The following is a 27,459-nucleotide window of genomic DNA, read 5'->3' on the forward strand; positions in this document are numbered from 1 at the left end:
ACAATTTTCTTTCTTTGCACATTTCTTTGAGCTCATCACGGTTCTCGGTTCACATTTTCACCGTTGCGTTTACTCCACTTGGAATTTTCCAAATGTTAAGAGACAAGAGAGCAGTTTAAGTGGAGGTTTCCCCCTCTCTGGTGGCTGAACAGTGACTCCAGTGCGGCTCAGGTCTCACCACCGCCTGCCGGGAACAGAGAAAACACACAAGGGTTTTAATAGAGAGAAAACCTTGCACATCTCATTTTCAACTTACAGTTTCGGTCAACCAACTACAACGGTTGTTCTGCATATTGTTCTGCATCCAACACTTGTTTTTTATTTGAGCCATGGCAACTTCATGACGGGTCAAGATTTACATAAATGACTGACCTTCTCCATTTATTGTGTGGTTGCTTGGTCACTATATTTAAATCATTCTAATCTCTAGTGTGTGTGAAAACATGCAAAAGCGTGTGTGTCGCACGGGGAAACCCAACAGCCAAACACCAAGCAAGTGCAACGCAAGACAAAGCAAGACAGCAAATGAGTTACCGAGTAGTCCATCAGAAATATACAGAACTGTCTCAGAAAATTAGAATATTGTGATAAAGTTCTTTATTTTCTGTAATGCAATTAAAAAAAACTAAAATGTCATGCATTCTGGATTCATTACAAATCAACTGAAATATTGCAAGCCTTTTATTTTTTTAATATTGCTGATTATGGCTTACAGCTTAAGAAAACTCAAATATCCTATCTCTAAATATTAGAATATTTCCTCAGACCAAGTAAAAAAAAAGATTTATAACAGCAAAACAAAATCAAGCATTTGAAAATGTCCATTAATGCACTCAGTACTTGGTTGGGAATCCTTTTGCACGGATTACTGCATCAATGCGGCGTGGCATGGAGGCAATCAGCCTGTGGCATTGCTGAGGTTTTATGGATGCCCAGGATGCTTCAATAGCGGCCTTTAGCTCATTTGCATTGTTGGGTCTGGTGTCTTTGAGCTTCTTCTTCACAATACCCCACAAATTCTCTATGGGGTTCAGGTCAGGGGAATTGGCAGGCCAATCGAGGACAGTAATGCCATGGTCAGTACACCAGTTACTGGTGGTTTTGGCACTGTGGGCAGGTGCCAGATCATGCTGGAAAATAAAATCCTCATCTCCATAGAGCTTTTCAGCAGACGGAAGCATGTAGTGCTCTAAAATCTCTTGGTACACAGCTGCATTTACTCTGGACTTGATGAAACACAGTGGACCAACACCAGCAGCTGACATGGCTCCCCAAACCATCAGTGACTGTGGGAACTTCACACTGGATTTCAAGCAACTTGGATTTTGCTCCTCTCCAGCCTTTCTCCAGACTCTGGCGCCTTGACTTCCAAATGAAATACAACACTTGCTTTCGTCTGAAAAGAGGACTTTGGACCACTCTGCAACTGTCCAGTGCTTCTTTTCCATAGCCCAAGTCAGACGCTTCTTCCGTTGTCTTGAGTTCAGAAGTGGCTTGACCATGGGAATACGGCTATTGTAGCCCATTTCCCGGACACGTCTGTGAACAGTGGCTTTTGATACCTGGACTCCAGCTTCAGTCCACTGTCTTTGAAGCTCCCCCAAATTCTGGAAGCGACTCTTCTTCACAATGCTGTTAAGGCTGCGCTCATCTCTCTTGGTTGTGCAGCGTTTCCTGCCACATTTCCCCCTTCCAACAGACTTTTTGTGGATGTGCTTTGAAACTGCACTCTGTGAACAGCTTGCTCTTTGAGAAATTTCTTTTTGTGTCTTACCCTCCTGATGGAGGGTGTCAATGATGGTCCTCTGGACAGCAGTCAGATCAGCAGTCTTCCCCATACTTGGGATTTAGTTTACTGAACAAACCTGAGTGTTTTTCAAGGCTCAGGAAACCCTTGCAGGTGTTTCGAGTTAATTAGACAATTCAAGTGATTAGTTGAATACCCTACTAGTATACTTTTTCATAATATTCTAATATTTAGAGATAGGATATTTGAGTTTTCTTAAGCTGTAAGCCATAATCAGCAATATTAAATGAATAAAAGGCTTGCAATATTTCAGTTGATTTGTAATGAATCCAGAATGCATGACGTTTTTGTTTTTTTAATTGCATTACAGAAAATAAAGAACTTTATCACAATATTCTAATTTTCTGAGACAGTCCTGTATACACGCAAAATAACCTACAATTTCACTTATGTGGGCCTATGTGATCATGAGGTCCGAATGCACACAAAATTGTACCAAATAATACTCGTTTTTTCCGATAAGAAGGGAAAAATTGCCCTCTAATTATGTGTCCAACTTTAATGTACCCAACCCATAGCATTAGTTTTCTTTTACCATGCATCGTGCAGTGGGCGAATACTAATATGAATGCCGTTTGTTAAGTGTTCAAAAAGTTGGGCAGGAACAAGCTGGTGAAAATTTGGACCAATGGATTTCCATGACTTCTCCGTGCCTTTTTGTGAAATCTCTGTATACATAAAAAAGTGAGAAAATATTTAAACTAACAATGAGAATTCCAAAGGAATACACAATGTTTCCCCTACATTTCAATTATGCCCCAAGAAAGTATGTTTTTTATGTTTACCATATGCATTAAATAAATCCCAAACGAAAACAATCAAAAGATCTCCTGCCATTCGCGTAAAAAAAATAAAGTCACGTGTCTGCAGCTCAATGACAAAACACCACCGAAGGAACGACGTCACGCCCCCGGTTTACAACTCTGAACTGCCGCCAGCAGACGGGCAGCGCAGCGGTAAAGGTCGGTGTCTCGTATGGAGGCGGTGGCCGAAGAGAGAGACGTGCTGCTCGGCGTGTAGCCTCGCTAGCAGTCGCCCTCTGATGGGGTTCCTGTAGTAGCTTCGCACTGATGTCTGCTTCTGTTAGCACGGCTCGCTAATGGCGCTCCCCCATGTTTGAAATATCTAACCGTCCTGCCTCCACATTACTTCCGTCTCTGTCGTAACGCACGACGTGCACGTTTCCACATGTACCGTTAGCTCACCACGGTTGAATCTACACGTCCCTGCACGGTGGATGACTCCTGAGCTGCTGTTTTTAATGGCCATCGAACTTTTCACTTTATACCATATTAATTATTTGAAACGTATTTTAAATGAACCACGTGAAAATATAAATATAAAAAAATCCCATGATTTTTTGTTCCATGACTTTTCCAGGCCTGGAAATGAGCATTTTAAAATTTTCCATGACCCTACGAACCCCGTACACACAGCTTTGCAATGTACTTCCACAGTTCACTTCCCGGCATCTACAGTGCATCCACAAAGTATTCACAACGCTTCACTTTTTCCACGTTACATGTTTCCATGTTACAGCTTTATTCCAAAATGGATTAAATGAATTATTTTCCTCAACATTAAGGCTGGAACATACTAAAATGTGGAAAAAGTAAAGCGCTGTGAATACTTTCCGGATGCACTGTATATTTCCCAACAAGCTGAGTGCTCGTGCATGTGAGGCCCGCCTCAGGGAATGTGTGCAACCAGCGTGACAGGCAGCGCAACAGTAAGCTCAGGTTGCACACCAGATACCGGTGTGTTAGGTATCGATTCTAAAAATAAGCAGAAACAAGCAAAAAATCAGGTTGCACACCAGATACCGGTTTGTTAGGTATCGATTCTAAAAATAAGCAGAAACAAGCAAAAAATCAGGTTGCATCATACTTGAGTGACTTGTTACTCTAAAAAGAACATCAGCAGTTGAACTTTATTAGACACCACGATGATTGCACTTGTTGAGGGAAAATGTTTCTTATTCTCCAGCATATATTCATGTTATAATCAGTTTTAGAGAAATCAGGATTTAACTATAATAATATATACCTGTAGATGAGTTACAATTCAACAGAGGGAAGGGAGAAGCCAACAGGAGGCACAGGGTCAGATATAGTGAGACGTGAAGGACAAGTTACGCAGTTAGGATTCAAGGGGAGGGCTTCACGCAATCGAATGGTCAAAGAAATGTATAAACTAATGTGTCACCTCGGTGGATTTGAGTGTTTTGTGACTCCAATGAATCTGCGTGAATCGAAGCATCCAGATCTCCTGTGTGTTCTATGGGTGAGTGCTACGGAGAGTCCCTGGTCTGTGAGGATGTGTGGGTTCCGTGGAAAATAACATAAACACACTATAAAAAATACTGTGATCTGAACTGTCAGGGGTGATCCCAACACGGTGTGGAATGTGGCTGTGAGTAACAGCAATTATTCAACCTGACGCGTGGGTAACATTACCCGCAGCAACTGTCTGCGATCACTCAGACGTCAGAAAGAAAACCCACTAATGAGCAATGCGGGAGCCGGGCTTTTATGCCCTGCCCATTTGTTAATCTGCCCTCCAGGGACAAAAGCACACATGCCGTGATCTGAGACAGGCGTATGAGAGATTTACTTTCGTTACAGGCCAGACTTCATATTAGTGGGTGGCGGTGATGCAGCCGAAAGCTGTTTGCCACCCGCCATAGAAAGCAAAAGAAGTGGAGACAGACTTGGGCGGCCCTGTAATGAGCCGTGGTCTGACCTGAGCACTCTGCCGCTGCATCTTGTGCGCAGAGCAGGACGCCGCGTCTTTCTCGCCCGAGCCTGCTCGCTCCGACTCGCGCTCCCGCTTCCCGGGGATGCCTCTGCCGTGGAGAAGGAGTCCTGAAGAAAACACGTCACTGTTATCAGACGCACTCTTTTGACGTGTGTAACTACGTGTGAAGTGAGATGTAGTTGTAGTTGAGTCTTTGGTGATTTCATGGCACTGGCAAGGACCGGGTATTGGTGGTGGGGAGGAATCAAGTCAAGGCCCTGTCTGGGAGTAGCGCAAGAGAGAGATAGTGGCACCAGACCCTTTGGGTTTCCTACCTGGGTGTTGAGGCACAGCAAACTCGTGGTTTGCTTGGCTGCCTTCCGAGTCGTATCCTGCAACAGGTAGAAAAAAAAACAAATTTGAATTTGGATGTTTTTGAGCTAACGTACACTGCTACAACAACAATTTCCCCAGCAATCCTTCTATTAAACAGCATGTATGTGTCTCATTTGAAAACACTGTTAGACAAACAGGTGTTTTCAATGCCAGCCATGGCAGTAAATAAATGTCATTTAAATATGACTCGTATGGAAAGATATCAAGATCTAGTCAAATATATATATCTAAAAGCTGCAGTTGCTTGCACTCCAGAGGTGAAATCAAGCATCCGCCAAAACAGTGATGTGACATTACATTCATATATCATGATGTCATTATCTGTAATGGTCGATTTTTTTTTTTTAATCCAAGTTACAGCTAACTGGCAAACCTTAGCTCAATGTAGGTTAAAGTTGAAATACAAAAGGTTATAAACGCAGACAGAAAACACTCATGTCAGGGGAGGCCCTACCTTGCTGCGGTGAGCGTGTTTGTAGTCTGCTGCTCGGCTCCCTGGGTTCCTCGTTGTGAAAAATGAGAGGGAGGCTTCCGCTACCACTACTCGTTGCAATCGAGCTCCCTGACACTCCGGGCACTAGTGGAAAAAATAAATGAAACAGGGTTGAAAACATGGGACAAATTGCCATGAGTGGATTTACCACCCCGTTTCGTCGAGGGCACCAACCACTATGCAGTTTATTTTTTACTTACAATGTGAGTTGTTGTTGGTCCCTGGCTGCTGCTCTCCAGGAGAGTAGGTCATCATCCCTCCGGTTGCATTCCCATTTGTGGACGGCACTGATGCCAGCATCCCTGAAAGACAAGAACACCTTTTTTTTCTATCCCAAATAGAGAGGACATAATTCCTCAAAGTCAAATTGAGTCTGTTTGGCCCCTTTAAAAAGGGACGCATGCCGTATGTCAGATGAAATGTTTGGGGAAACCTGTGTTTTAATGCTTTTAATTTCTCAAAAGCATATCTCTTCTCATAATCTAAAGATTAGGCCTATTGTAAAAGTGGGTTGTGGGGGCTTGTCGCTGTTGCAGCGCACCAAATGGTAAATAAAACACCACATATCGTTACTGAACGCCAGCATAACTTTCTAGTATCTGTATACCGTGCAGCACAAGTATTAAACTTTGCAACCCTGGGGGGTAAACTGGCATAGCTCTGCAGTTGATTTAGTTAGGTATTTGATCTCTTACCCAGTCCCCTGTACCGGCTGAGTTGCTGGTAGATCTGTTTCATCCTTTCGATGTTAAGTCGGCTCGCTTCTGCGTGGTGCACCATGGGCTTTGGGTAATGGACACCTATTATGCACTTGGCAGCTGCCTGCACGGACTCTGGAGCGTTCCATGGGTCGTAGATGAATTTGGCGGGGAAACCTCGGAGGACAGGTATGTATCGTCTGGAAGCACAGGAAGTAATGCAATATGTGAATATTTTGAAGGATTAGGGAGAAAAGAAGCGGCCAATATCGGACAAACTTTCATACCTATATATTTCAAAAGGTGAAATGTTCATAATTAAGTGCAATTGCATCTTCTCGATCCTATCAATAATTATGCATTTATGTGATGTGATTTATGTGATGAGCTACGGTGTTTTCATTACAAAGGAATGATTGTGTTACACATTCAGTTTTCATTTTACGGCCTATGTATGTACTGTAACTGATAAGAGCACTGTCTGTGTCTGTAGTGTTAGATCATCTCCTCCAATACAGTCAGACTTCTGCCTCAGTGGGGAGAAGCCAAAGCAAAATATTCCAGCATGACCATCAAGTTCTGGCTCAGCTCGCGCCCAGATAAGCACACTTTACATGGGCTGTTCCAGAGAATCCGAAACTCCACTCCTTGGCTTACTACAGCCTCGAAATCATATCCGAAATGTAGCCACAAATAGCTACACGATGACAAAAGCGGCATTCCCTGACAAATCCAGGCACGCACAAACAAAATGATTGCGTGTCGATTACGAGACTACTATGTCTCATAACTTTCTCATCTTTCCGGCTTAACGTGTTCCCATGTAGGCATGAAGTCCAATGAGACAGAAGGAGATAAGGTACCATGCAGATAAGGATGTCAGCAATGCCAGTAAAAAAGGTACTCACCTTATGAAGTCCCCGTTGGGGTCGGTGCGGCGGCCAAAGCCCACGGGGCAGTAGCAGTGGAAAAACTGCTGGAAGAATGAACTGCAGGAAAGCCACATCCAGCTGCCCGCGTTCACGCTCCAGTCTGCATCCAGAAGCAGCTCCTCAAAGACCTGCCACGACAAAACTACGGTTTCTTCAAGTGCCATGGGTGGTAGGGAACATTCGAGGGAAAACAATGCAAACGGACAGATATTTTTCTGGACTCTCGACGCAACAATGGGAAGTTATGCGTCTCTGTTATTTGCCATTTAAAAAATGCAACTGCCCTAAATGTGACATCTTTCATTATTGCAGTTTATGTCTGGGGTCCCATCCACTTTTGTGCTTGCCCTTTACTGACCATCTGTGCATTCTCACCTTCATGCCTTCCTCCCAACTGATCCATAGGTCCCCCCTGGTGAGGAAGCAAGCCACTGCATGCCTGGCCAGGTGATGGATCCATCCCTCCTGCCTCAGCTGAGTCATGATGGCGTCTATCCAGGGAAATCCTGTCTTCGCCTCGGCCCACTTGGCAAGTGCTTCAGGATTTTTGTCCCAGGGGATACGGAGGCAGATCGGGTTTCCCTCCATCTTGTCAAAGCGAGGATTGTTGGTTGCTGTGGTGTAGAAGAACTCCCGCCACAGCAACTGGCCATACAGGGAAAGTGGAGGGGAGCTGTTCTTTTTCACCTGGTTCAAAAGAAACAGCAAAAATAGGGAATATTTATATACACTACCCCATGTTCTTAAAATAACTAAAATAATTATATATATATAAAAAATCTATTAAGTGTTCCTGAGTTCTGTAAAATAACTGAAGCTGTAATTATGACACCACCAAATATAAAAACAAGGGCATCTTCCACATTGAGTGATATCTGTTTTTTTTTTAGTTTCTATAGAAAAGTGAGCCAAGCCGGGGCATTTATACACTGACCTTGTGGTAGAGGTCAGTTAGCTTGAAGTAGAAAAGGCGACAGGAGAGGCAGCCAAAGCGTAGGTAAGGGCTGAGGCCCGTTGGGCTGGCCAGCAATGAGTTGGCATTCATTCTGGGACGCTCAAAATTAGCCACCCACGCCTAGACAGAAACCAGGGGGACAGAGAGGGATGCAATCATGGATGAGTGATGGTAGATCCAAGCCACATGAATAATACAATAAATGCATCTCAATTATATATACACATATACAAGAATCAAAGACAAATCATGGAATAAAAAATAAATAAATCATTTTGTAGGTGTTTATTTAAAATCTGCGTTTCTGTCACTTAAAACTACCATGAATATTTTTTTCTGATGAACTTTCAAACATCCAGATGCTATCAAAAAGGAGGTGCAGTACTGACCTTTCTCTCCAGATGGCGCTCTATCCTCGTCAGTGCCTCGGTCTCTCCGCCTGGCCACACAGCTATAGGCAGGCCCTCTGTGTCAAAGCCTGGAAAAAAATTCCTCTGAGTCATTTTCCTGGGTAAGAACACTGTGGCACTTGTAAATCAGATGGATAGACAATCAGTCATATCTGTCAAGTACACTAAAATATCAGCATGCCTCCAACCGAGTAATAACTCCTACAAAGCATCACCACCAATGCCCATGTGGTTGCTCTTTCGCTAATAGAGAAACATACATTTTTGTCAACAAAATATATAGTTGGGTAGCTGTAAAATGATTGAATGTTGTCGTAATGAATAAAATGTACTCAGAGTGGGCCGTATGTGGCCCTGGTTTAAGGGGTTCTACATGCAACCCACACCAGGTCTGTACATGTCCAAGTGCAGAGGTGTGCGCTTGTTTTCTTACCCAGCTCTTCCAGGGACGGGACCCCGTACTTGTCTCCGTGGTTCTCGGAGACGGGGGTGACGCAGAGACCCATCAGGGTTTCCGACAGTGTCTCCGCAGGCATCTCGGGAGGATCCAGGCGACTGATCAGAGTCTGGAAACGCTTGTAGGTGAGAGGAGGCTGTCCACCATTCAGCTCAATGATTCTGGGGAAGAAAGGAGACTGGTCACCTTTCGTCAAATTTCAGATAGTATAACATAGTCAATTAAATAACTTAATAGACTGAAAACTAGTCATTTTTTAATTTACCTTTTGTAAAATAATGCAATTATTACATTAACATACATACTAGCACAGGAATACATATAAAGTTAAATTTAAAATAACATCAGCAACAGATTTGAATGGATTTTGATCAATCTCTAATAACATTGAGCAAGAAATGATTTTGAATTCCTAATCAAGTCCTTTTTCAAAAAAGAACAAAAGAGATGTTATTCTCACACAAATACATTATATCCGAAATTGTGTATATTTTTGCTTACTTGTCCAGGTCGTACAGGGTGTGTGATGTCTTGACTATAACCTCTACCCCCGCCTCCATTGCGAGCTTCTTGATAGCAGCGTCTCTCTCCTTCCCAAAAGGCTCCGAGTCATACTCAAAGGTCAGGCGAGAGATCTTCCACTCCTGAGACAGAGAGAGAGAGACTTAGTCAGCCTCAAGTCTCCAAAGGCGGACAGACTGCGAATCCCATCGCTTGAGAAGAGTTTGATAAAAGGACTTCAGATGACATGACCATCGCGGGTGGCCAATTATTCTGTCAATGCTCACCTTAAAGAGGCGCGGGAACACGTTGGCTGGTTGGCCCCTGATGACAAAGAGGCGAGAGTTGAGCTTCCGAAGGTTGGCGTCCAGATCCTCCAAACACTGGAGGAGAAACCTGAAGAGGGCAGAGAAATACGTGTTACTGATTGAGACACACTGTACATACATTATTCAGCAATAATGTAGAGTACCGGTTCACATTGACCCTCAAAGTAACATGTTAGAGTTTGCTTTCGCAACTGGACAATTAAGGTGTACATCATGACATTACATGTCATTTAGCTATAGCTTTTATCCGAAGCAACTTTCAGTCTGTTTTTAAACTGCAATCCTCAACCGTTTTTAACTTAAGGCCCTGCTCTGATTAAATTATAAGAAAGCAGAAGAAATGCAAATTAATTCAAACAAATGAGACCCTCAGCCGTCATGGTTCCTAGCATTATGAATCCATATTCAATGCATTAGGCTAATTTCCACCCCAACCCCTTTGTAGCTTTGACCTTGACATTAAACTTAATTTAATCATGTGTAAATGCGACATTAGCCAGCCTCGAAATGACCAAAATAATATAAAAATAGAATTGATCATCCTTCTAGTACCTCTGTAACCCACTAGGTGGCACTCTGTGGCTGACCAGTATGCTTCTACATTACATTACAGTACATGTCATTTAGCTGACGCTTTTATCCAAAGCAACTTACAATAAGTGCATTTCAACCATAGGGATACAAACCCAGAAGAGCAGGAAACAACAAAGTGCAATTTCATCAAATAAACCGATATACAACTTGTTATTGATAAGAGCCATATTCATAAAACTGCCCAGTTTAAAAGGTTTCTCTTAATGACATGATTTTTAAAAAAGCATAGAGAATTCTGTAATTTTCCAAGATTTTCTCTCACAGAGCAGATACAATCCTGGTAACAAGAAAGGTTCATCAATAAGCATCTCAGTCCTTGAAGAGCTCTTGAGGGTGAAAACTGCAAAGTGTGGAGGGTTTTTAAGAGACCAAAGAGCTTCATAAGGAGAAACAAGTGGAAGAGATAGAGGTGAGAACAATAAGTTCCACCGCTCCAAGTGGTCAACAAAAACACTTATTGCGGGTTTATAAGAGTATAGTTATAAAATATAAATAAATATATATCTGTCCAGAACTTTACCCTCCACATCGACGGTCACAATGTCACCCCCTCCCCCTCTGTACGCAACCTCGGCATCATAATGGATTCCACTCTCTCATACCAAACGCACATTAACCACATCACTAAAACATCCTTCTTCCACCTCCGCAACATTGCCCGCCTCCGCCCCTCCCTTACCCAGTCAACAGAAGAAATCCTCATCCACGCATTCATCTCTTCCAGACTCGACTACTGCAATAGCCTCCTCTATGGACTTCCCACCACCCATCTCCAAAAACTGCAATACATCCAGAACTCTGCTGCCCGCCTCCTCACCCATACCCGGTCCAGAGAACACATCACCCCGGTCCTCGAACAGCTCCACTGGCTCCCCGTTCAATATCGGATTCAATACAAGCTCCTCCTCCTCACTTATAAGTCCCTCCATAACCTGGCTCCGCCTTACCTCTCTGAGCTTCTGCAACAACACCAGCCCACCCGCCACCTCCGCTCAGCAGGCACCAACCGCCTCACCCCTATCATTCGCACTAACCGCCGAACCCTGGGGGACCGAGCCTTTGCCATCGCCGCCCCCACCCTTTGGAACTCACTCCCACAGCCCATTAGAAACTCTGACTCATTACCTTCCTTCAAATCAGTGCTCAAAACCCACCTGTTCAAACTAGCTTTTCCGTAAACCCCATTTTTTGTTTTTTCCCTCATGTAAAGCGTCTTTGAGTGTCCAAAAAAGCACTATACAAGTTCGATTTATTATTATTATTATTAAAATAAGAATTTACTTATCAATGTGGTGAAGATAATCACCCATTGTTTTCTTTAACCACTATCACAATACTACAACATAACAGGAAAGGCTGATAAAGCAATTTAATACCCGTAGGATTATTTTATCAAGCTAACATTTACTTCTTTCCATCCCCAGAACACCTCTGCTTCCATAACCTGCACATTTCGTCATTGCTTCATTACAAGAGGTCAAACTATTGAGGACCAACCCATCTAGGGATCTACCAATCATTGGCAGGATCACTGAATCAGCAAGGCCTAGGTTCTGTTCAGTCGTTTCCTCTTGTCTGACTGGGTTAGACTGGTCATTAAATCAATGAAAAGTGTGTGTGTGTGTGTGTGTGTGTGTGAGCATTGATTCACGCTTCCACTCTTGATTATCCATTTAGCCTTACGTTCAGGTGGATACAAGTAAATTGTTGCTCATGAATATCTATTTGGATATTGTGAGAGAGACAGAATATGTTTCTCCTGCCAGCGACTAATTTCCATCTGGAGTACAAACATCAGCTGGATGTTAATAAGTCAGTGACTTCTGTATTGACCAATACAATGTGGGAACACAACTAGCCCTTCAGAGTAAAACTAGGTCAGAAAGCAATAAAGGTTGGCGCATAACCGACCTGTGGTCCCCCTGCAGAGCAGATATGAGGGTTTTGGCTCTCACGGGAACTCACTCGCATCCCCTCAACGTGGGGCCGGGTTTTATCTCGCAACACACACACACACACAGTTCATTTACACACCTATTCCTCCAGTCAACAAATACTATACACTCACCGGCCACTTTATTAGGTACACCTGTCCAACTGCTCGTTAACACTTAATTTCTAAGCAGCCAATCACATGGCGGCAACTCAGTGCATTTAGGCACGTAGACATTGTCAAGACAATCTCCTGCAGTTCAAACCGAGCATCAGTATGGGGAAGAAAGGTGATTTGAGTGACTTTGAACGTGGCATGATTGTTGGTGCCAGAAGGGCTGGTCTGAGTATTTCAGAAACTGCTAATCTACTGGGATTTTCACGCACAACCATCTCTAGGGTTTACAGAGAATGGTCCGAAAAAGAAAAAACATCCAGTGAGCGGCAGTTCTGTGGGCGGAAATGCCTTGTTGATGCCAGAGGTCAGAGGAGAATGGCCAGACTGGTTCGAGCTGATAGAAGGGCAACAGTGACTCAAATAACCAGCCGTTACAACCAAGGTGGGCATAAGAGCATCTCTGAACGCACAGTACGTCCAACTTTGAGGCAGATGGGCTACAGCAGCAGAAGACCACACCGGGTGCCACTCCTTTCAGCTAAGAACAGGAAACTGAGGCTACAATTTGCACAAGCTCATCGAAATTGGGCAATAGAAGATTGGAAAAACGTTGCCTGGTCTGATGAGTCTCGATTTCTGCTGCGACATTCGGATGGTAGGGTCAGAATTTGGCGTCTACAACATGAAAGCATGGATCCATCCTGCCTTGTATCAACGGTTCAGGCTGGTGGTGGTGGTGTCATGGTGTGGGGAATATTTTCTTGGCACTCTTTCGGCCCCTTGGTACCAATTGAGCATCGTTGCAACGCCACAGCCTACCTGAGTATTGTTGCTGACCATGTCCATCCCTTTATGACCACAATGTACCCAACTTCTGATGGCTACTTTCAGCAGGATAATGCGCCATGTCATCAAGCTGGAATCATCTCAGACTGGTTTCTTGAACATGACAATGAGTTCGCTGTACTCAAATGGCCTCCACAATCACCAGATCTCAATCCAATAGAGCATCTTTGGGATGTGGTGGAACGGGAGATTCGCATCATGGATGTGCAGCCGACAAATCTGCGGCAACTGTGTGATGCCATCATGTCAATATGGACCAAACTCCCTGAGGAATGCTTCCAGCACCTTGTTGAATCTATGCCACGAAGAATTGAGGCAGTTCTGAAAGCAAAAGGGGGTCCAACCCGTTACTTGCATGGGGTACCTAATAAAGTGGCCGGTGAGTGTATATACCTGCTGACCTGACCTCTATATATAAAATGGGGATTATGTGGGCAGTGACTCAAACAAAAAGGGCACTCTGTGTCTGTGAAGCCAGCTGAGCCAGTACAACCAGGTCAAAGATGTAACAGGAAACAATTAAGACCTTAAACAAAAGTCTGCATCAATACACATGGTGCGATGGGGTGTAAGCCTCAATATGGAAGCACAAATTAAATTATTAGTAGGTATGGCTGCTTGGGATTGTTGGAATACATATATCATTTTTAAATATTAAATAAAAAAACGGAAAAAAGAAATATATATATATATATATTCACTAAAGCCATAAATATTGAACCACATAAACATTTAAAATTATCTTACCTCCACCTGTTGACCCCGACGTTGGATGAGCCCGCAAACCAAGGGTCCAGGAAGTAAACGCAGCGCACCGTGCCTGCCCCTTGGACCGCCTGCAGGATTGCTGGGTTGTCATGGAGACGAAGGCCCTTTCGGAACCAGTGGATGGAATTTGGGGCCATTTTATTCTGAGAAAAGAGGAATAAGTATGTTAGAGCTGGTTGTAGCAAATGGTGAAGAAATGCCTGAATCACACTTGTTTTGTGCAGCTGAATATACAGAAGAAGAGAGTGTAATGTTTTTTCAAGTTTAGAGAAAAACTCAATGGCTCAATGAAGTAGAGATAATTAAAGCATTTAAATCCTCAAGTTTTAGACTGATACTGTCACGGTTTGGTTCTCCATCCTGTTTTATTTTGTAGTTTCTTGTCTCTTCACTTCCTGCCTTGTCCTGTGATTGCCTGATTGTTTCCATCTGTGTCCAATCACCTGCACCTCTGTTAATTCAGTGTTGAGAAAAGCCTACTCTAATTCACAAACACACAGTAAAAACAACAACACAAACAGACAGGGGTATCATGGGAGATGTGTGGTGATTAGTTTAGATGGACTGACTCAAGCCTTGCAAGTAGTGCATTGAGAAATGGGAAATGCATTACCAACTCACAATTAATAAAATACATAATTTACAAATAATTACATCGTAATAGAATACAATCTGTGAATGTTTGACAAAAAGGAACCTTCAAGAAATGCATTAAATGAAAGACAGATTGACCTCAAAATGTACATATTCATTCAATTTGAAGAAAAAGAAAAGCTTAAGGTTGTCAGGAGTCCTTTTAAAAAGGCATTTTGAGGACTACTACTAACTTACTTAGACATGAATAGGTAACACTGTCTATTCTGAACGGACGCAGAAATTACATCCAAATCATGAACTTCACTCGGAACACATACCGTAATAACAGTCAAAAATAAAAAGCTGCTGAACATGTCATCAATGGAATTTATACAAGGGTTGAGTCTTCAGAAACTAGATCAACTGTGGAGCAAAATTAGGTCACCAGAGCAGATCTTATGTAAGTTAAGCAGTGGCGCTGTTTAAAAAGTACTGTATAGCTGGTTGCCCCGAAAATGTACACCCTGCATATTGCTGAATTCACCCGTCTTACCTCGTGGAGGCTCTTCAAAAGATGATATTTACACCAAACCTAAAGAAAGTACCATTCCTTCCACTTTTAAATATAGAGTTTCGATGTGTGCCGGTAGGTTGTCTTTAAATAATCCACAGCCTTCTGCTGCACTACTTTGTTTCATAAGCAACGGGCTCACTGCGCATGCCCATCAAACTGAGCCCAGTAGGATGCTGCCTTCACGGTACAACGGTTCATTAAAGAAACTAGTGCACAACGTCGACCCAACTTTGCAATTGTAAAGTGTAATTGGTTTTATCAGCAAGATATAACAGAAAACACTATCACATATCTACTGCTGAAACACGTTTCAGATTATATGTGATATTTAATAAAAATGTTTTACATGTGAACTAAGTCGTTAAGGAGAGACTACAATACGTATGCATTTACGGGGACGTTGATGACACAATATGATAATCAATAGTATCAGGAGCACTATTTGATGCATTCTCCTCTTTAGAGCCTTTATCTGAACCGTAAAACATGTCAGAAAAAAATCGGATTATCTGATTTACCACAGTACAAAACGCCTCACCAGACTTGTCAAACGTGAGCAGTGACGTAAATGCAATGCGATGTTCCCATTGGCCAGTTGGCCGACACGCGTAGGCAACGATGCCGGGTCACGTTTGAGAGGCATGGGAGGCGATGAAGTACGAAAGATGAGCCAGTTATAATACTTGATGGAAAAACGGAAGTCCACCCCCACAGCAACAAGTCGCATACGTCATGAACGATCGTCTATTTAAAAAATATATATATTATTTTCTGATGAATAGCGATTCCAATTCATGTTTCTTTAAATGAAGGATTGTCGTGAAGATGTTTTTTGAAATATTACGGAAGCTATCGTGTCAGGGCTCTCTATACTCTCTTTATACCTCCAAATTGAAAGCTATTTATAAAAGTTTATCATCATAGTGTTTACTTTCTGAGATACATTATATTGAATTTTAAGCATTTAGATTACACCAGCACATTTATTTCTTAACACAAATATGTAAAAACATAATTCCCCTTCTCAGATTTTTTTCTTTATTTTTAGCTCTCGTGTATGGTTCCCTAATTGCCACTTATTTTTGTGCACCTTTATAATTGATGACGCAATTGTGTGTTTGCTTGCGCTTCTACATGGTGATAAGAGATAAAGGACCAAAACACTAACCGTCCTTAAGCCATATCTCAGAAGTGCAGACGCAGTACAGACGGCTCGTCTCCAGGCTTGTGATTTGGCTATCACTTTTTTATTTGTTATTTTAAGATTGTTCATTAAACATTAGACCACGCAGTTCATTGTAGGCTGTCGTTTATTCAAGTAAGTCAGCAGCATCAATCCAACGTTTAATGGCCCTTGTTGGCCCAACAAGGCAAAGTCAAACCAATATAAAATTCTGCTGCCAAAAAGCATAGTTACGTTTGTTCTCCTTATTGTGTAACAAGGATTAATGCGATGATGAGTAAGGGATAAGTCAAATCTATCTTTATAGGACTTAAGATAGAACGTCACAGGTTTGGTGAATCAGTGTTGATGAGTGATCAACAGTTTGTCATGTTTGATGAGGCCTATTAATTAATTGCTTTTAATTTGAAAGACAAACATTCTCAGTCTCCCTACTCCCCCATCTCACCTCACCCAATTCCATAAACTCTAAATAAAAACCTCGATGATTATCTGTACTTAACTCAATGCTCAGCTTAGAATAAAGCTGTTTAAAAAAAATACTTATTGCTCTTTTAAATACTACTTAAATACTTTTAAGTACTACAACTAGTACTAATATCACTAGTTGTAGTACTACTACAACTGATACTGCTATTACCATTAATAATACTACTACTAGTAGTATTTCAACGGCTCTTAATACTAAAATGACTCTTCTTTTTACTAAAAAATACAATTTCTACCAGAATTAGTGACACTGCAACTGATATTACTACTCTTACTAGTATAAAAAAGTACTGCTAGTATTATAATATTTCTGTATTTTGAGCAATTATCTGAAATTCATTTCAGCTTTTAGCATTCCAAAGCATTATCAGCAGGAAATGCATTTTTCTAGTTTGCTAGCTTGCTAGTGTGGGTTAGGGCTTGACCTTGTTTTTGGCTGTGTCCATTTGTCTGTCCATCCAGCTGTCAAACATCTGCATTAGCTGTACAAACCTGCAGTCAAATGTTCAGTTAAACATGATGAGTCCCACAGGTTTGGGCCACTTGTGAAGTCATCCATTGCCATCATTGGTTTTTGCATCAGGCAAAATTACTTTTTCGATTTGTGATGATTTGAATCATCACTACCTAGAGTGGTCCTATTGTACTGGTTTTCTATCCTTATAATTGTATTTTCAGATGTGTTATTTTTCGACTTCACCTTTTTACAATTTATGTAAAGCGCTTTGAATGTGCTCTTAACCCTCCTTGCCTGGTGGGGGTATCCCCACAAGTCACTGCCATCACAGGGTCATGTTGACGTGAAAAGCAGAATGTCGACAGCATGTGTGTGAGGATGTGCATCTGCTCTCCAAGGCAGTATGCATACGTACTCTAACACAGCAGCACATGCACACCGTTTGCCTAAAACCATATATGGACACCACAGCTTTGTTACTTACTTAAAATTGCTTACTCTGTGGTTGCACTTACAAAGTAATTTTGCATGCAATATGAATCTATGGGAACTTTGTCATAACATGGCACTTTGGAACTTGACTCTCTTGCTTATATATTTGCAGGACTGATGATTGTGGGTCAGAATAGCCTGAAAAGGATGCTCACTGGCATAATGCAAAATTGGACGGATGCAATAGGAAAGCCGGGAATTTTAAGCATTTTGCGATGCATCGGAACACAGGCATGAGAAATAGCATGTGAGTATGGGAATTGGAACCCCATGCGCACCATGTGCGTCAGCCTATTGGAGGAAGTGACGTGGTGGCTGTCTTGAACCAATACACACCATGTTCTCACACATTGCTCCTTATGTTTATTCATACCTCCCTCTCCTTCCTGTCCCATTCTGTCAGAGTGACGATCACTGGGATTTGGGGAGCAATACTTACCAGAATTAATTCAACCCCCCCCCCCCAAAAAAAAAAAAATCACACTACATTTGGAAATCATTTCCCAGATTGAAGTTTTTAGTCAGTTCCTTTTGAGCCAGTTTAGATGCAGACCCACTTAGCAGCATTACCAATCTGCACCTCCCAACATTGCCATCCATGTGCTTCTTCTGTCCACAGTGAAGGCTGTGCTCATTGGCCCTTCAAACAACTGGAGGATCTAAACATGATGAGCAGGTCCTGACTGTGTGCTTCTTGCTGTGATTCAGCAGCAGCCCCTTCCTCTGTTGCACTCTGGGTCCAGTTGAGGGTAAATGCTCTCTTGAGGTCCAGGTCGGAGGGGATCCAGACCTGACTGAGCCGTCAACATCTCCTGCACTAATATCCTTAAACATAACAGATACAGTGACTTTAATATATTTCATATTAAGGAGTGTCGTCAATCAACCAATTGTTTTTAGGCGTTTTTCTCAGTGGCCTCGAGATACACCGAGAAACACGTCAAGTACAGTACTCACTAACAAAAAGTGGAGGCATGGTCTTTAGCATCCTCTTGTTTCTGGGTGGAAATCCACACATTGAAAATTACACAAAAGTTTCCCCGTAAAGCCATATTCTAATTTCCTGATTATTTTTAGGTTAAAACGTTGCTTTGATGGAACAGGTGTAAAGTCACATTCTCAAAAAAAGGGAAATGACGAATGATGAAATATGGGAAGTGCGACATTTTCAGAAGCCTTATACAGAAACTGTATTTTTTCTCACTTTTTGAGGGAAACAGGTTTCTGCTGGATTGTATTACCTGGTTCTGTTCCCCCTTGATTGAATGCACATATTGTAAGTTGCTTTGGATAAAAGTGTCATATAATAGTAAATATAAATAACGTCTGTCTGAAAATACCTGCATTCATCACACCTTCTAGTGCCGGTCTCTTTAAGTCCCTCCCTTCTTTATGTTGGTAAAAAAGTACATATTTATGTTGTGGATTTCTTGTTGGTTCAAAAGTATATCAAGTCTTACTTGACACGACAAGTTCCTTAAAACATACTCTTTAGTCACACTGCGTCACCTCAAATCTATATGTTCTGCAGTTACCTCATAGCCTCCCCAATGTTCTTGTTCTCTTTGACCGAAACCTCCATCCAACTAACGAACCCGTTGGCCTTACTGAAGCGGTCGATGCTGTCTCCGGAAACAACGCGCTGTGCTAGGTCGCACTGCAGAGACAAAGACAAGCTTTAATGCGTTTTGCTATTAAAAAGTTAGTTCCTAACAGAAGTAGGAATAGGACCATTATTTCTCTGAGTTACACATAGACAACCCCCCCCCCCCACACACACACACACGCACACACACATTGAGACATTGTTTGATTTTGATTAAATTTCCCCTTCTAATCTCTTTTGGTATTTCTGTCTTTTTTTTCCACTTATCTCCTTGGCATGTTATGCTGGAGAACAATGAGAAAAAGGTCTCGTCTCAGGAAATGTCGATCAATGAATGTAGTTGAACGAGTTCCTTCATAGAAACACTGACCTAAAAAAATATCAGTCTTTAACAGTATTCTATAAAATCACCTCTCGTTTAAAGTCGTGTCATTATGCAAAACCTCTCAAAATGGGTTGTGTATCAAACCACCAAGCAACACGACATTGCTCATTTAATAATTCTGTGCAAGAAGGGGTTTCTGACGCATTATTCATTGCTCCAATGCGCTGACTCACCTTGTTGGCCAGAAGGATGCAGGGGATGGAGTTTCCGTCGGGCAGCATGGCTTTGTTGTCAAGGTCCTGTTTCCAATGGCGACAGCTGAGGAAGCTGGCCGAGTTGGTGACGTCAAACATCACAACACAGCCCAGTGCGCCTTTATAATAGATCCTGTTCATGGATATGAAACGTTCCTGGCCTGGAGGGAAGACAAAGACTTTCTGTTATTCATCCATGCGTCCCTCAGTCCCTCCATTGAACCAACCATTTTAGTACCTGCGATGTCCCATATTTGCAGTGTGACTTTTTCTTTATCCGACCAGAGCAGCACCTTGACAGAATAATCCACTAGGGAATTAAAGAAAATACATATTAGAGAAAGCATAGTAGAGAAAGGGAGGGGTAAGAAGTGAGAAGTGAAACAGTTGAAACAGAACTGAAGAAAAATAGTGGCACAAATGTTGCTCAAAATAGAAAAACAGAAAATACAGGTCCATTTACTGCCAATTTCTGGACTTTTAATCTAAAGGCCTTTACTGAAACAATTCAGGGGAATGACTATGCATGTATTACAACATTTACGGAGGCTCTAATCTTTGGCAACATGTTGTTTTCATCAAAACATCACGTGAATAAAGCTTCAATGAACAAGGACAATTATTTGAGGGTTTGATAAAAAACTGTAAATTTATCCATTTATCCGACAAAGCGTTTACCAAAACTCAAATATATTAATTCACCAAACCGAATCCCGCACGTTGCAAACCAAGCGTAAGGTACGGTCCCGTTTTACTACAGAAAACTAGAGAAACCAAAGCAGACGCACCTCCCATCGTCATCTTGTAGGTCTTGTTGAATTGTCCGTTGACGTAGCGATGCACAAAGGAGGATTTCCCGACATTTCCATCGCCAACGATCAGTATTTTCAGCAGGTGCTCGTTCATCACTCTCCTCTGCCAGACAACATCACGCGCCAACGGCTCAATGTTCAAACCCCACGTCAGGAAGTGAGCTCTGCTGATTTTTTTCTTCTTCTCTAACTCAAATGAGAATAACCCACCTGGCTTTTCTTTGCAGTGGTTGTACTTGCCTTCAGCTGAACTCAATGAATCCTCCAAAAAAAAAAAAGTATATTCAGTACAAGTTTTTCCAATCTGTTAACAACGAGGACTGTCAAGGAGTGTTGCGCAGCCCTCGCGTCTAAAGCTTTGTTTTCAGGAAGCGAACTGCCAAAGGCCAGAAATAGATCCACAAAGGCGTCATAAAACACGCCTTTGTGGATCAGGAAAACCACAACACGTGAACACTCTGGCGTTGAAGATTGCCTTCTTGGATTTAAGGTTGTAATTCTAAGGCTGTAACTGTTTCCCTCCAATGTTGTAAAATGAAATTCTCCCTACAGCTCTTTACGCTGCTTCCTTCCCCTGCACCGGCTTCAGTCAGGGAACAATGGTTGACACAAATAATAGCGAGTCAAACATTAACTGAACGTAAACTCCGGGATACTTGGCATTAAAGTCAGGTGCTACATGCTGATCCAAAAGCTCGGCCTGCATGCGCTCACTTACACCTTTGTGAGGTAACCTGCAACTCCTAATCCTCCTTTTTTATTCTTCTTCTTCATGCAAGTTCTCAGATGACATCACTTCTTCTGTGTACCTATTCATCCACCTTCACTTCACCCATATTCTGCTAAGTAGGCCACGGTTTCTAGGCCCATGAACATTTCCAGTTCCTCTGATGCTCTTTGAGTGATCTTAATGATGCTGATCGAGTGGGTTTTCCCCTGTTTGTGTATTTTTGTGTGTTAGTCCTCTCACAAGTATCAGTTACAGGTCGTACTAAAATGGCCCTTTCTTGTTTCTTGTTCCTCTGAGTTTGCTAATGCATTGTAAGTCGCTTTGGATAAATGATATGTAATGTAATAATGTAACGTAAAAAGAGAAATAACACACAAAAATTCAGGATTTAAAAATAAGTTATTAGAGGTCCATTGATGATGGCACCAGAAAACACCAAAAAAAGAATGGTGAAAAAAGAGACATACAAAAAGACTGTGGAGATGGTCGTGGACTTCAGGAAGAACGCAGCCCCACCTCCCCCCCCCTTGTGTGACTCCCCCGTCACCACTGTGGACTCCTTCTGTTTCCTGGGCGCCATCATCACCCAGGACCTCAAGTGGGAGCCGAACATCAGCTCCATCACCAAAAAGGCTCAGCAGAGGAGGTTCTTCCTGAGGCAGCTGAAGATATTCAACCTGCCAAAGTCGATGAGGTCCATCAGGACTAAGACCTCCCGCCACACAAACAGTTTCTTCCATTCGGCAGTCGGGCTCATCAACAGAGCCCGGGCCCCCCCTGACTGACTCCCATGTGCATTCACTTTGTCACATTCACTTGTCACTTAGTTTAGCTGGTGCACTTTATCTTAATTTTTATTTCTAAGTTTATCCTTATTTCTTCTTACTTACTAACCCATAGCTACTAACCCATAGCATATCTTTTATTATACTTTTATTTTTATCTTACTGCTGCACTATTTTTATTTTAATGGCAATAAACGTTTCCTGATTCCTGAACTTCAAGAATCATACTCCTAGACTGGTTATTCGATTTCTATTCACCATCAAGTTGAAAATAACGGACTTGTGTTGTATTTGTAGGTGTTCTAGTTAATATTCATTAGAAAGAGTTTTTCCTACACGATGGGTACCATGAATAATAATGTAGACAGGGAGACTCAGATTTCCTTCACAGTTACAGTGATGTGAGGCGGAAAATCTCAATGTGTTGATTAGTTTAACCGACCGGCTTAATGCAAGATATTTTTACAATGGCCATTTCTAATAAATAACAAAAAAAAGATAATACATTATTCCTTGTCTCTGGGTTCTACAGATTTGTGTCTGTCGACCTGTTCTGGGTGAAGTCAGCCGAGGTCAGCTCGCGCCCACCTTTCATTTAAAAACAGAATATCCATTAAGGCAGTTACAATTTCATAAAATATGCATACAACTGTATCATATTTGATATTTATAATGTAGATGTTATGTAGACGTTTAATCATTTTATTTTATATTATTAATTTTTTTTTAAATTTACAAAGTCATGAATGAACTGAAGGCTACAATGGTTTTAATGTACAGCACGTTGTGCTGGGCCTCAGGCTGGTATCTGTCTGACCCCTGGGGGTCACAATACAACCTGCAGCATCGTCCAAAGAGAACAAAACGTCTTGCACTTCAGTTCGGTTTTCTGTGGCAAAATTCAAAAAGCCTGCAATAAGTTTAATGTGAATTAATATGTGGATACGAAATAGGGTTTGTGTTCTATAATCAACACCACAAACAGAGCTCCAAATGGAAGGGGTTACAGCACAAATGATTAAACTAAGGTTATTAACTAAAATGATTTACTTTACATTTAAAATGATCAAATCACCTACGTGTTTCCATTTCATCAAAAAATAAATATATAAAAAGGAAATAAATAAATGCAAAAGCCTTTACTCCTTCTCTAGCACTGAACATTGTTGAAAAAGCTTCTCCATAAATTGATTATCAAACACAGTTTAATCCTCTTAAATTAGACAAAGAATGAAACAATATTCACCTGTTCTATTTCCTATTTCCTAGTCACTGAAGGAAGGAACCCACAGCCAGGAATTCTCGTTGTCACGACACAATATCCAGTTTTTAAAACAACACAAAGTGCCAACAGTTTGGATCATTTTGTCATCCTTTTTACTCTTTGACAATTTGGCAGAAAAAGGTGAGCAAACTGGACCTCTAAGGGGTGGGTGAAACATCATAGTGCAGTGTCACACGGTTTAGAGCATTATTTCATATTTTGCCTATAAATATTAACTATCCTAAAAATAATCAAACTTTTAGTGACAACTTAGCGAGAGGACTCAAACGTGTTCTTTGAGCGGTTTAACTGAAGGCTTTGTTATGTCCCACAGATTTTCCCATCAGGCAGCAAGATGCAACATTTGACCGTCAGGATTTGCCTCCTGTTGCTGCTCCTCCACCATCTGACGTCAGTTAAGGAGGAGGAGAGCGTGCAGGTGGAGGTGATCGTTGACAGCTCGCCCTGCAGCGCCACCTGTGGGCTGGGCGTTAAAACTCAAACCGTTTGTCTGATGAAAGATGGCGAGAAAGCCACGAAAGCAGTGACGAGCAAAGATGGAACGGAGGTACGACAGAGATGATTTAAACAGGTGACACTGCTTTTTCCGTTAGATATCGGTATCGGTGGCCCTGGGTTGCGTTATGTGCATTTTCAATTTTAATCGTGCTGAGCTCAATTCTTTTTTTATTTACTCATTTTAAACTTGATTATAACATTGTTGTTTTTGTTTTAGTGATCTAATGGTTGTCATCTGCGTGTGTATTTTGCTCAATGGAAGGTGTCGCAGGATTGCCGTGTCCGTAGGGTAAAGTGTCTGCAGTCGTGGCGGTGTGGACTCAGCACCATGACTGTGACGTCAGGACAGAGAGTGGAGCTTGACTGTCTGGAGGAAGTCATGAAGGCCATGGGGAGGTTCTCTTGGAGGTATGGACGGAAGAGATTTAGTATTGCAGAATAAAATATAGTTTATTATTGTCCATACAATACAATACAATACCTGAAATAACAGAGCTGATTTGACATTTCCAAGAAGAATGCTCAGTTTAGTAGTCCAACAAAAGGTAAAAACTATTTTTGAAAGCTTGCATTCTGCCACTCAAAGCAGGCATGTCTGTTAAATGATCCATTACTTTTCTGAAGGTAGGGTGTGTCATCTTTAAGAGGAAGAACAAGCTGTCATTGGAGCTGTTGACGGAGGGCAATACTTGTACGTGTGATGTTTCCTTGATGTTGGCTCAGGTTGTCGTGGCGTTACACCCGAGGAATAATCACCTCTGATGACTCTCTGTTCATCCGCTGGGATGCTCCTCTACTGGATCGAGTGATCCTCAACCCCGTCAGGGAGGAGGACGCAGGTGAACACACACACACACACACACACACACACACACACACACGTGTAAAGTGTGTAAAGTATGTAAAGTTACTCAACCGTTACTTAAAAGTATTTGACAAACGATGGGAGGCCGACCTCGTTGTGGCCCTTTTGGGTTTCCCAAGTGACGCCCCCCCCCCCCATTCCTCCCCCACCCCTCAGTGCTGTCTTGATTTGACTCTTCCTTTTGAACAATTTGAGTTGAACAGTTGAGTTGTTTACAATTTGCCCCTTATTCAAGACGCCATTAAGTTGTTATTGTAATAAGAATTAAAAAAAATCTATTGCCTTTACTTGCCAACGATAAGCGGCAATCGAATTATTCTTGACAAAAAAGAAATAATTAACATTTTCACAATTAGATTGTAGAAGCAGTGATACAATTTGAACAACGCCATGACCGCACCTCTATAAATGACTCCGGATCAGCTAAAGTGCCAGTCGGCCTGTCGTTTCCAGGTACTTATTGTTGCACCGTGCAGGACGTCACTCTGCGCAGGGTGAAGAGGGCTTGCTGGGGGATCCGGGTCTTGCCCGCCAGGGTTCTCAATCTGAACCATGAAAGCTCTCAGGCCCGGTGGGAGTCCACTGGAAAGCAGCAGAATGACACCGCGTCACACCAAATCTACACAGTACGGTTTGTTTAAGAGGTCATCTGTTGGGGCATGCAATGATTAATTATTGTTATGTGGGTAAATGTGTTGGTTTTATTTGTATTACTTGCTTAGAAATGTCATCTATGACATGTCAATAGTTACAAAACCCATCTTATGTAACTTCCAGATCCTGAACTAAATGTATTGATTTACATGTCATTGTTTAGAAGGTATTTTCATGGGTGGCACTAAAATGATTGATGGCTTTCATCAGCAGTGAATTTGCTCTGCCTGCTCACACAGATGGTGATCACCTTGAGCTTGTCCAGCCTAGCTGTTGGAATCCTGCTGGCCGGCCTCTACTTGGCAGTCAGAAATTTGGAGTATTTGGACAGAAATGCGGAAAACGACAACAAGTACCAGTCAAATAATGCAGTTAAGCGATAAACTCTACATGGCTACAATCAATTTTCTTGGGAATAATAAAAAAAACACATAGTGCTAAAACCTCCAGAGAATTTTTGACTCCATCTTGAGCTCCCCTCAGCTTTATGTGGCACACAAGGTGTTTCAGCTCATTATTTAGCGGTCATGTTTACTGTTCTTTTTGGTTTCACTGCTTGTGTGGAGTCATTTTTCGGCTGCAGGAGGCAGTTGTTTGACAAAAAACTTTGCTTTTTTTACATTTTAGGCCTAATAGACAAGCCAGTGAACACAGCAATTAGCATTGAAAGAAAAATATTCAAGAATTGCTAAGGGTGATATTTTATATTATAGTATATGAATAATTAACAACAAACTAGATTATTTCATGAAAATTAGGAAACTAAGGACTTTTTAACTACTGAATATCCCGTTACTCAAAAGTGCTAATTTATTGGTTGATGATAAATAAATTTTGAATTTCAAATTCAAAGTAAAATAAACCTGAATAAATAAAGGTTTAAAAGATAATATATAATTGGAAGTTGCCCCACCCAAACTTGTGGTGCCAACCTGAGAGGAGAGGATGACCCATCAGTCCTGAGGATATATCAAATCAAGAAAAACAAAATGACCTGTGGTTGACCAGGTTATTAACCAGAAAACAAACAAGGGAAATGAGTGACATGAAAACATTCCAACTGATGTCAGGAGTCAGGATTGTGTGTCAGGTTGTTTTTCTAGCTCTGTGCAGGCAGATGGCAGCGTTGCCTCATTAGTAAAGTTCTGAGGCACAGTGTGACGTCAGAGATGAGAGTCTTCATTCAATTTCTCCACCGTGGCCACGCTGCACGAGCCAGGGGGGAGGGAAAGGATCCTCTCAAAATTCAGATGATGCATCTCAAATTGTTCATGGCCAAAACGGCAGAATGGAGAGGCAACTCTTCAATTCTAAGAGTGGTGTCAAGTACCACTAACATTGTCATAATTAGCAAAATAAAGATTTAATAAAGAAAACATTTGCACAGCAGTATTTTTGAAAAGGTCTGTAGGGGAATACTAATACACACTGTCCCATTCACTTGCATTCAGAGATATATTTGTGACCATATAAATATCCCTGAATGCAAGTGAAGAAGACCGTCCTCGAGGTGTTTTTGAACCGTACTCAAACCTAAGGCCGACAAGATCACTCATCATCTTCACACAAAAATGACTTCAGAATGAATAGCTGCAGTTTAATTATTTGGTCAAAAAGGTAGATGCACTCAATGCCGTTGAGAGGTTTGAAAAAGGCTTTTAAGTGGACAATTAACTATAGTTAAGAATATTTAAATATCTGAGGTAAACATTAACACAAATGAAATGAAATCAGTCTCGGTACACTGTTCCAACAGCCATCGGCTCTGGTAACCGGACAAGTAACAAATCCCCCAAAGCAGGCAAGTGACATCACATCTTCACGGTTATACAAACCCTGTTTTCTGTCACTCGTGATGTTGAATGTGACAAATAAAGGCTTCCGGGGACAGTGTGAAGAACT

At 41.8% G+C, this 27,459-nt stretch overlaps 3 protein-coding genes across 4 annotated transcripts; 1 reads left to right on the plus strand and 2 right to left on the minus strand.

Annotated features, from left to right (window-relative positions):
- Positions 1–7: 7 nt before the first annotated feature.
- LOC119222762 (cryptochrome-1-like) lies at positions 8–15,273 on the minus strand. Its single transcript, XM_037479626.2, has 15 exons — positions 15,102–15,273; positions 13,952–14,115; positions 9,673–9,781; positions 9,386–9,528; positions 8,861–9,045; positions 8,407–8,495; positions 7,997–8,137; positions 7,438–7,749; positions 7,039–7,190; positions 6,128–6,330; positions 5,633–5,734; positions 5,394–5,516; positions 4,879–4,935; positions 4,550–4,671; positions 8–184 (listed from the first exon to the last, which is right to left on the minus strand). Exons 2-15 carry the CDS (start codon positions 14,107–14,109, stop codon positions 116–118), a joined length of 1,965 nt encoding a protein of 654 aa, XP_037335523.2. The 5' UTR covers positions 14,110–14,115; positions 15,102–15,273; the 3' UTR covers positions 8–115.
- A 2,959-nt stretch (positions 15,274–18,232) lies between these two features.
- LOC119223817 (ras-related protein Rab-7L1-like) lies at positions 18,233–21,221 on the minus strand. Its single transcript, XM_037481281.2, has 5 exons — positions 20,717–21,221; positions 20,167–20,238; positions 19,908–20,089; positions 19,279–19,400; positions 18,233–18,568 (listed from the first exon to the last, which is right to left on the minus strand). Exons 1-5 carry the CDS (start codon positions 20,832–20,834, stop codon positions 18,448–18,450), a joined length of 615 nt encoding a protein of 204 aa, XP_037337178.1. The 5' UTR covers positions 20,835–21,221; the 3' UTR covers positions 18,233–18,447.
- A 2,649-nt stretch (positions 21,222–23,870) lies between these two features.
- Positions 23,871–25,997, plus strand: tmem81 (transmembrane protein 81). Of its 2 annotated transcripts, none has more exons than XM_037480416.2 (5): positions 23,871–24,087; positions 24,301–24,446; positions 24,762–24,877; positions 25,357–25,529; positions 25,797–25,997. In XM_037480416.2, the coding sequence occupies exons 1-5, from the start codon at positions 23,875–23,877 to the stop codon at positions 25,938–25,940; spliced, it is 792 nt and encodes a 263-aa protein (XP_037336313.2). In that variant the 5' UTR covers positions 23,871–23,874; the 3' UTR covers positions 25,941–25,997. The 2 variants fall into 2 exon arrangements, with proteins under 2 accessions (XP_037336313.2, XP_037336314.2); XM_037480417.2 differs by having other exon boundaries at positions 25,357–25,534; positions 25,797–25,896.
- The last annotated feature ends 1,462 nt before the right edge of the window (positions 25,998–27,459 follow it).

Source organism: Pungitius pungitius, chromosome 1 (genome assembly GCF_949316345.1).
Source record: "Pungitius pungitius chromosome 1, fPunPun2.1, whole genome shotgun sequence".
In the NCBI taxonomy this organism is placed as follows: domain Eukaryota; kingdom Metazoa; phylum Chordata; class Actinopteri; order Perciformes; family Gasterosteidae; genus Pungitius; species Pungitius pungitius.

What these genes read in the sequence shown, in the direction of transcription:
- LOC119222762 (XM_037479626.2), bottom strand. Translation starts at nt 14,109, where the DNA reads ATGGCCCCAAATTCCATCCACTGGTTCCGAAAGGGCCTTCGTCTCCAT. An exon ending in CCCAACGGGGACTTCATAAG is followed by an intron (nt 6,331 to 7,038) that starts GTGAGTACCTTT and finishes CTGTGCTTCCAG; the next exon opens with ACGATACATACCTGTCCTCC. An exon ending in TGCTGTGCCTCAACACCCAG is followed by an intron (nt 4,672 to 4,878) that starts GTAGGAAACCCA and finishes TGTTTTCTTCAG; the next exon opens with GACTCCTTCTCCACGGCAGA.
- LOC119223817 (XM_037481281.2), bottom strand. Translation starts at nt 20,834, where the DNA reads ATGAACGAGCACCTGCTGAAAATACTGATCGTTGGCGATGGAAATGTC. An exon ending in GCAAATATGGGACATCGCAG is followed by an intron (nt 20,090 to 20,166) that starts GTACTAAAATGG and finishes TCTTCCCTCCAG; the next exon opens with GCCAGGAACGTTTCATATCC. An exon ending in GCATCCTTCTGGCCAACAAG is followed by an intron (nt 19,401 to 19,907) that starts GTGAGTCAGCGC and finishes TTGTCTCTGCAG; the next exon opens with TGCGACCTAGCACAGCGCGT.
- tmem81 (XM_037480416.2), top strand. Translation starts at nt 23,875, where the DNA reads ATGCAACATTTGACCGTCAGGATTTGCCTCCTGTTGCTGCTCCTCCAC. An exon ending in ATGGGGAGGTTCTCTTGGAG is followed by an intron (nt 24,447 to 24,761) that starts GTATGGACGGAA and finishes ATGTTGGCTCAG; the next exon opens with GTTGTCGTGGCGTTACACCC. An exon ending in CGTCACACCAAATCTACACA is followed by an intron (nt 25,530 to 25,796) that starts GTACGGTTTGTT and finishes CTGCTCACACAG; the next exon opens with ATGGTGATCACCTTGAGCTT.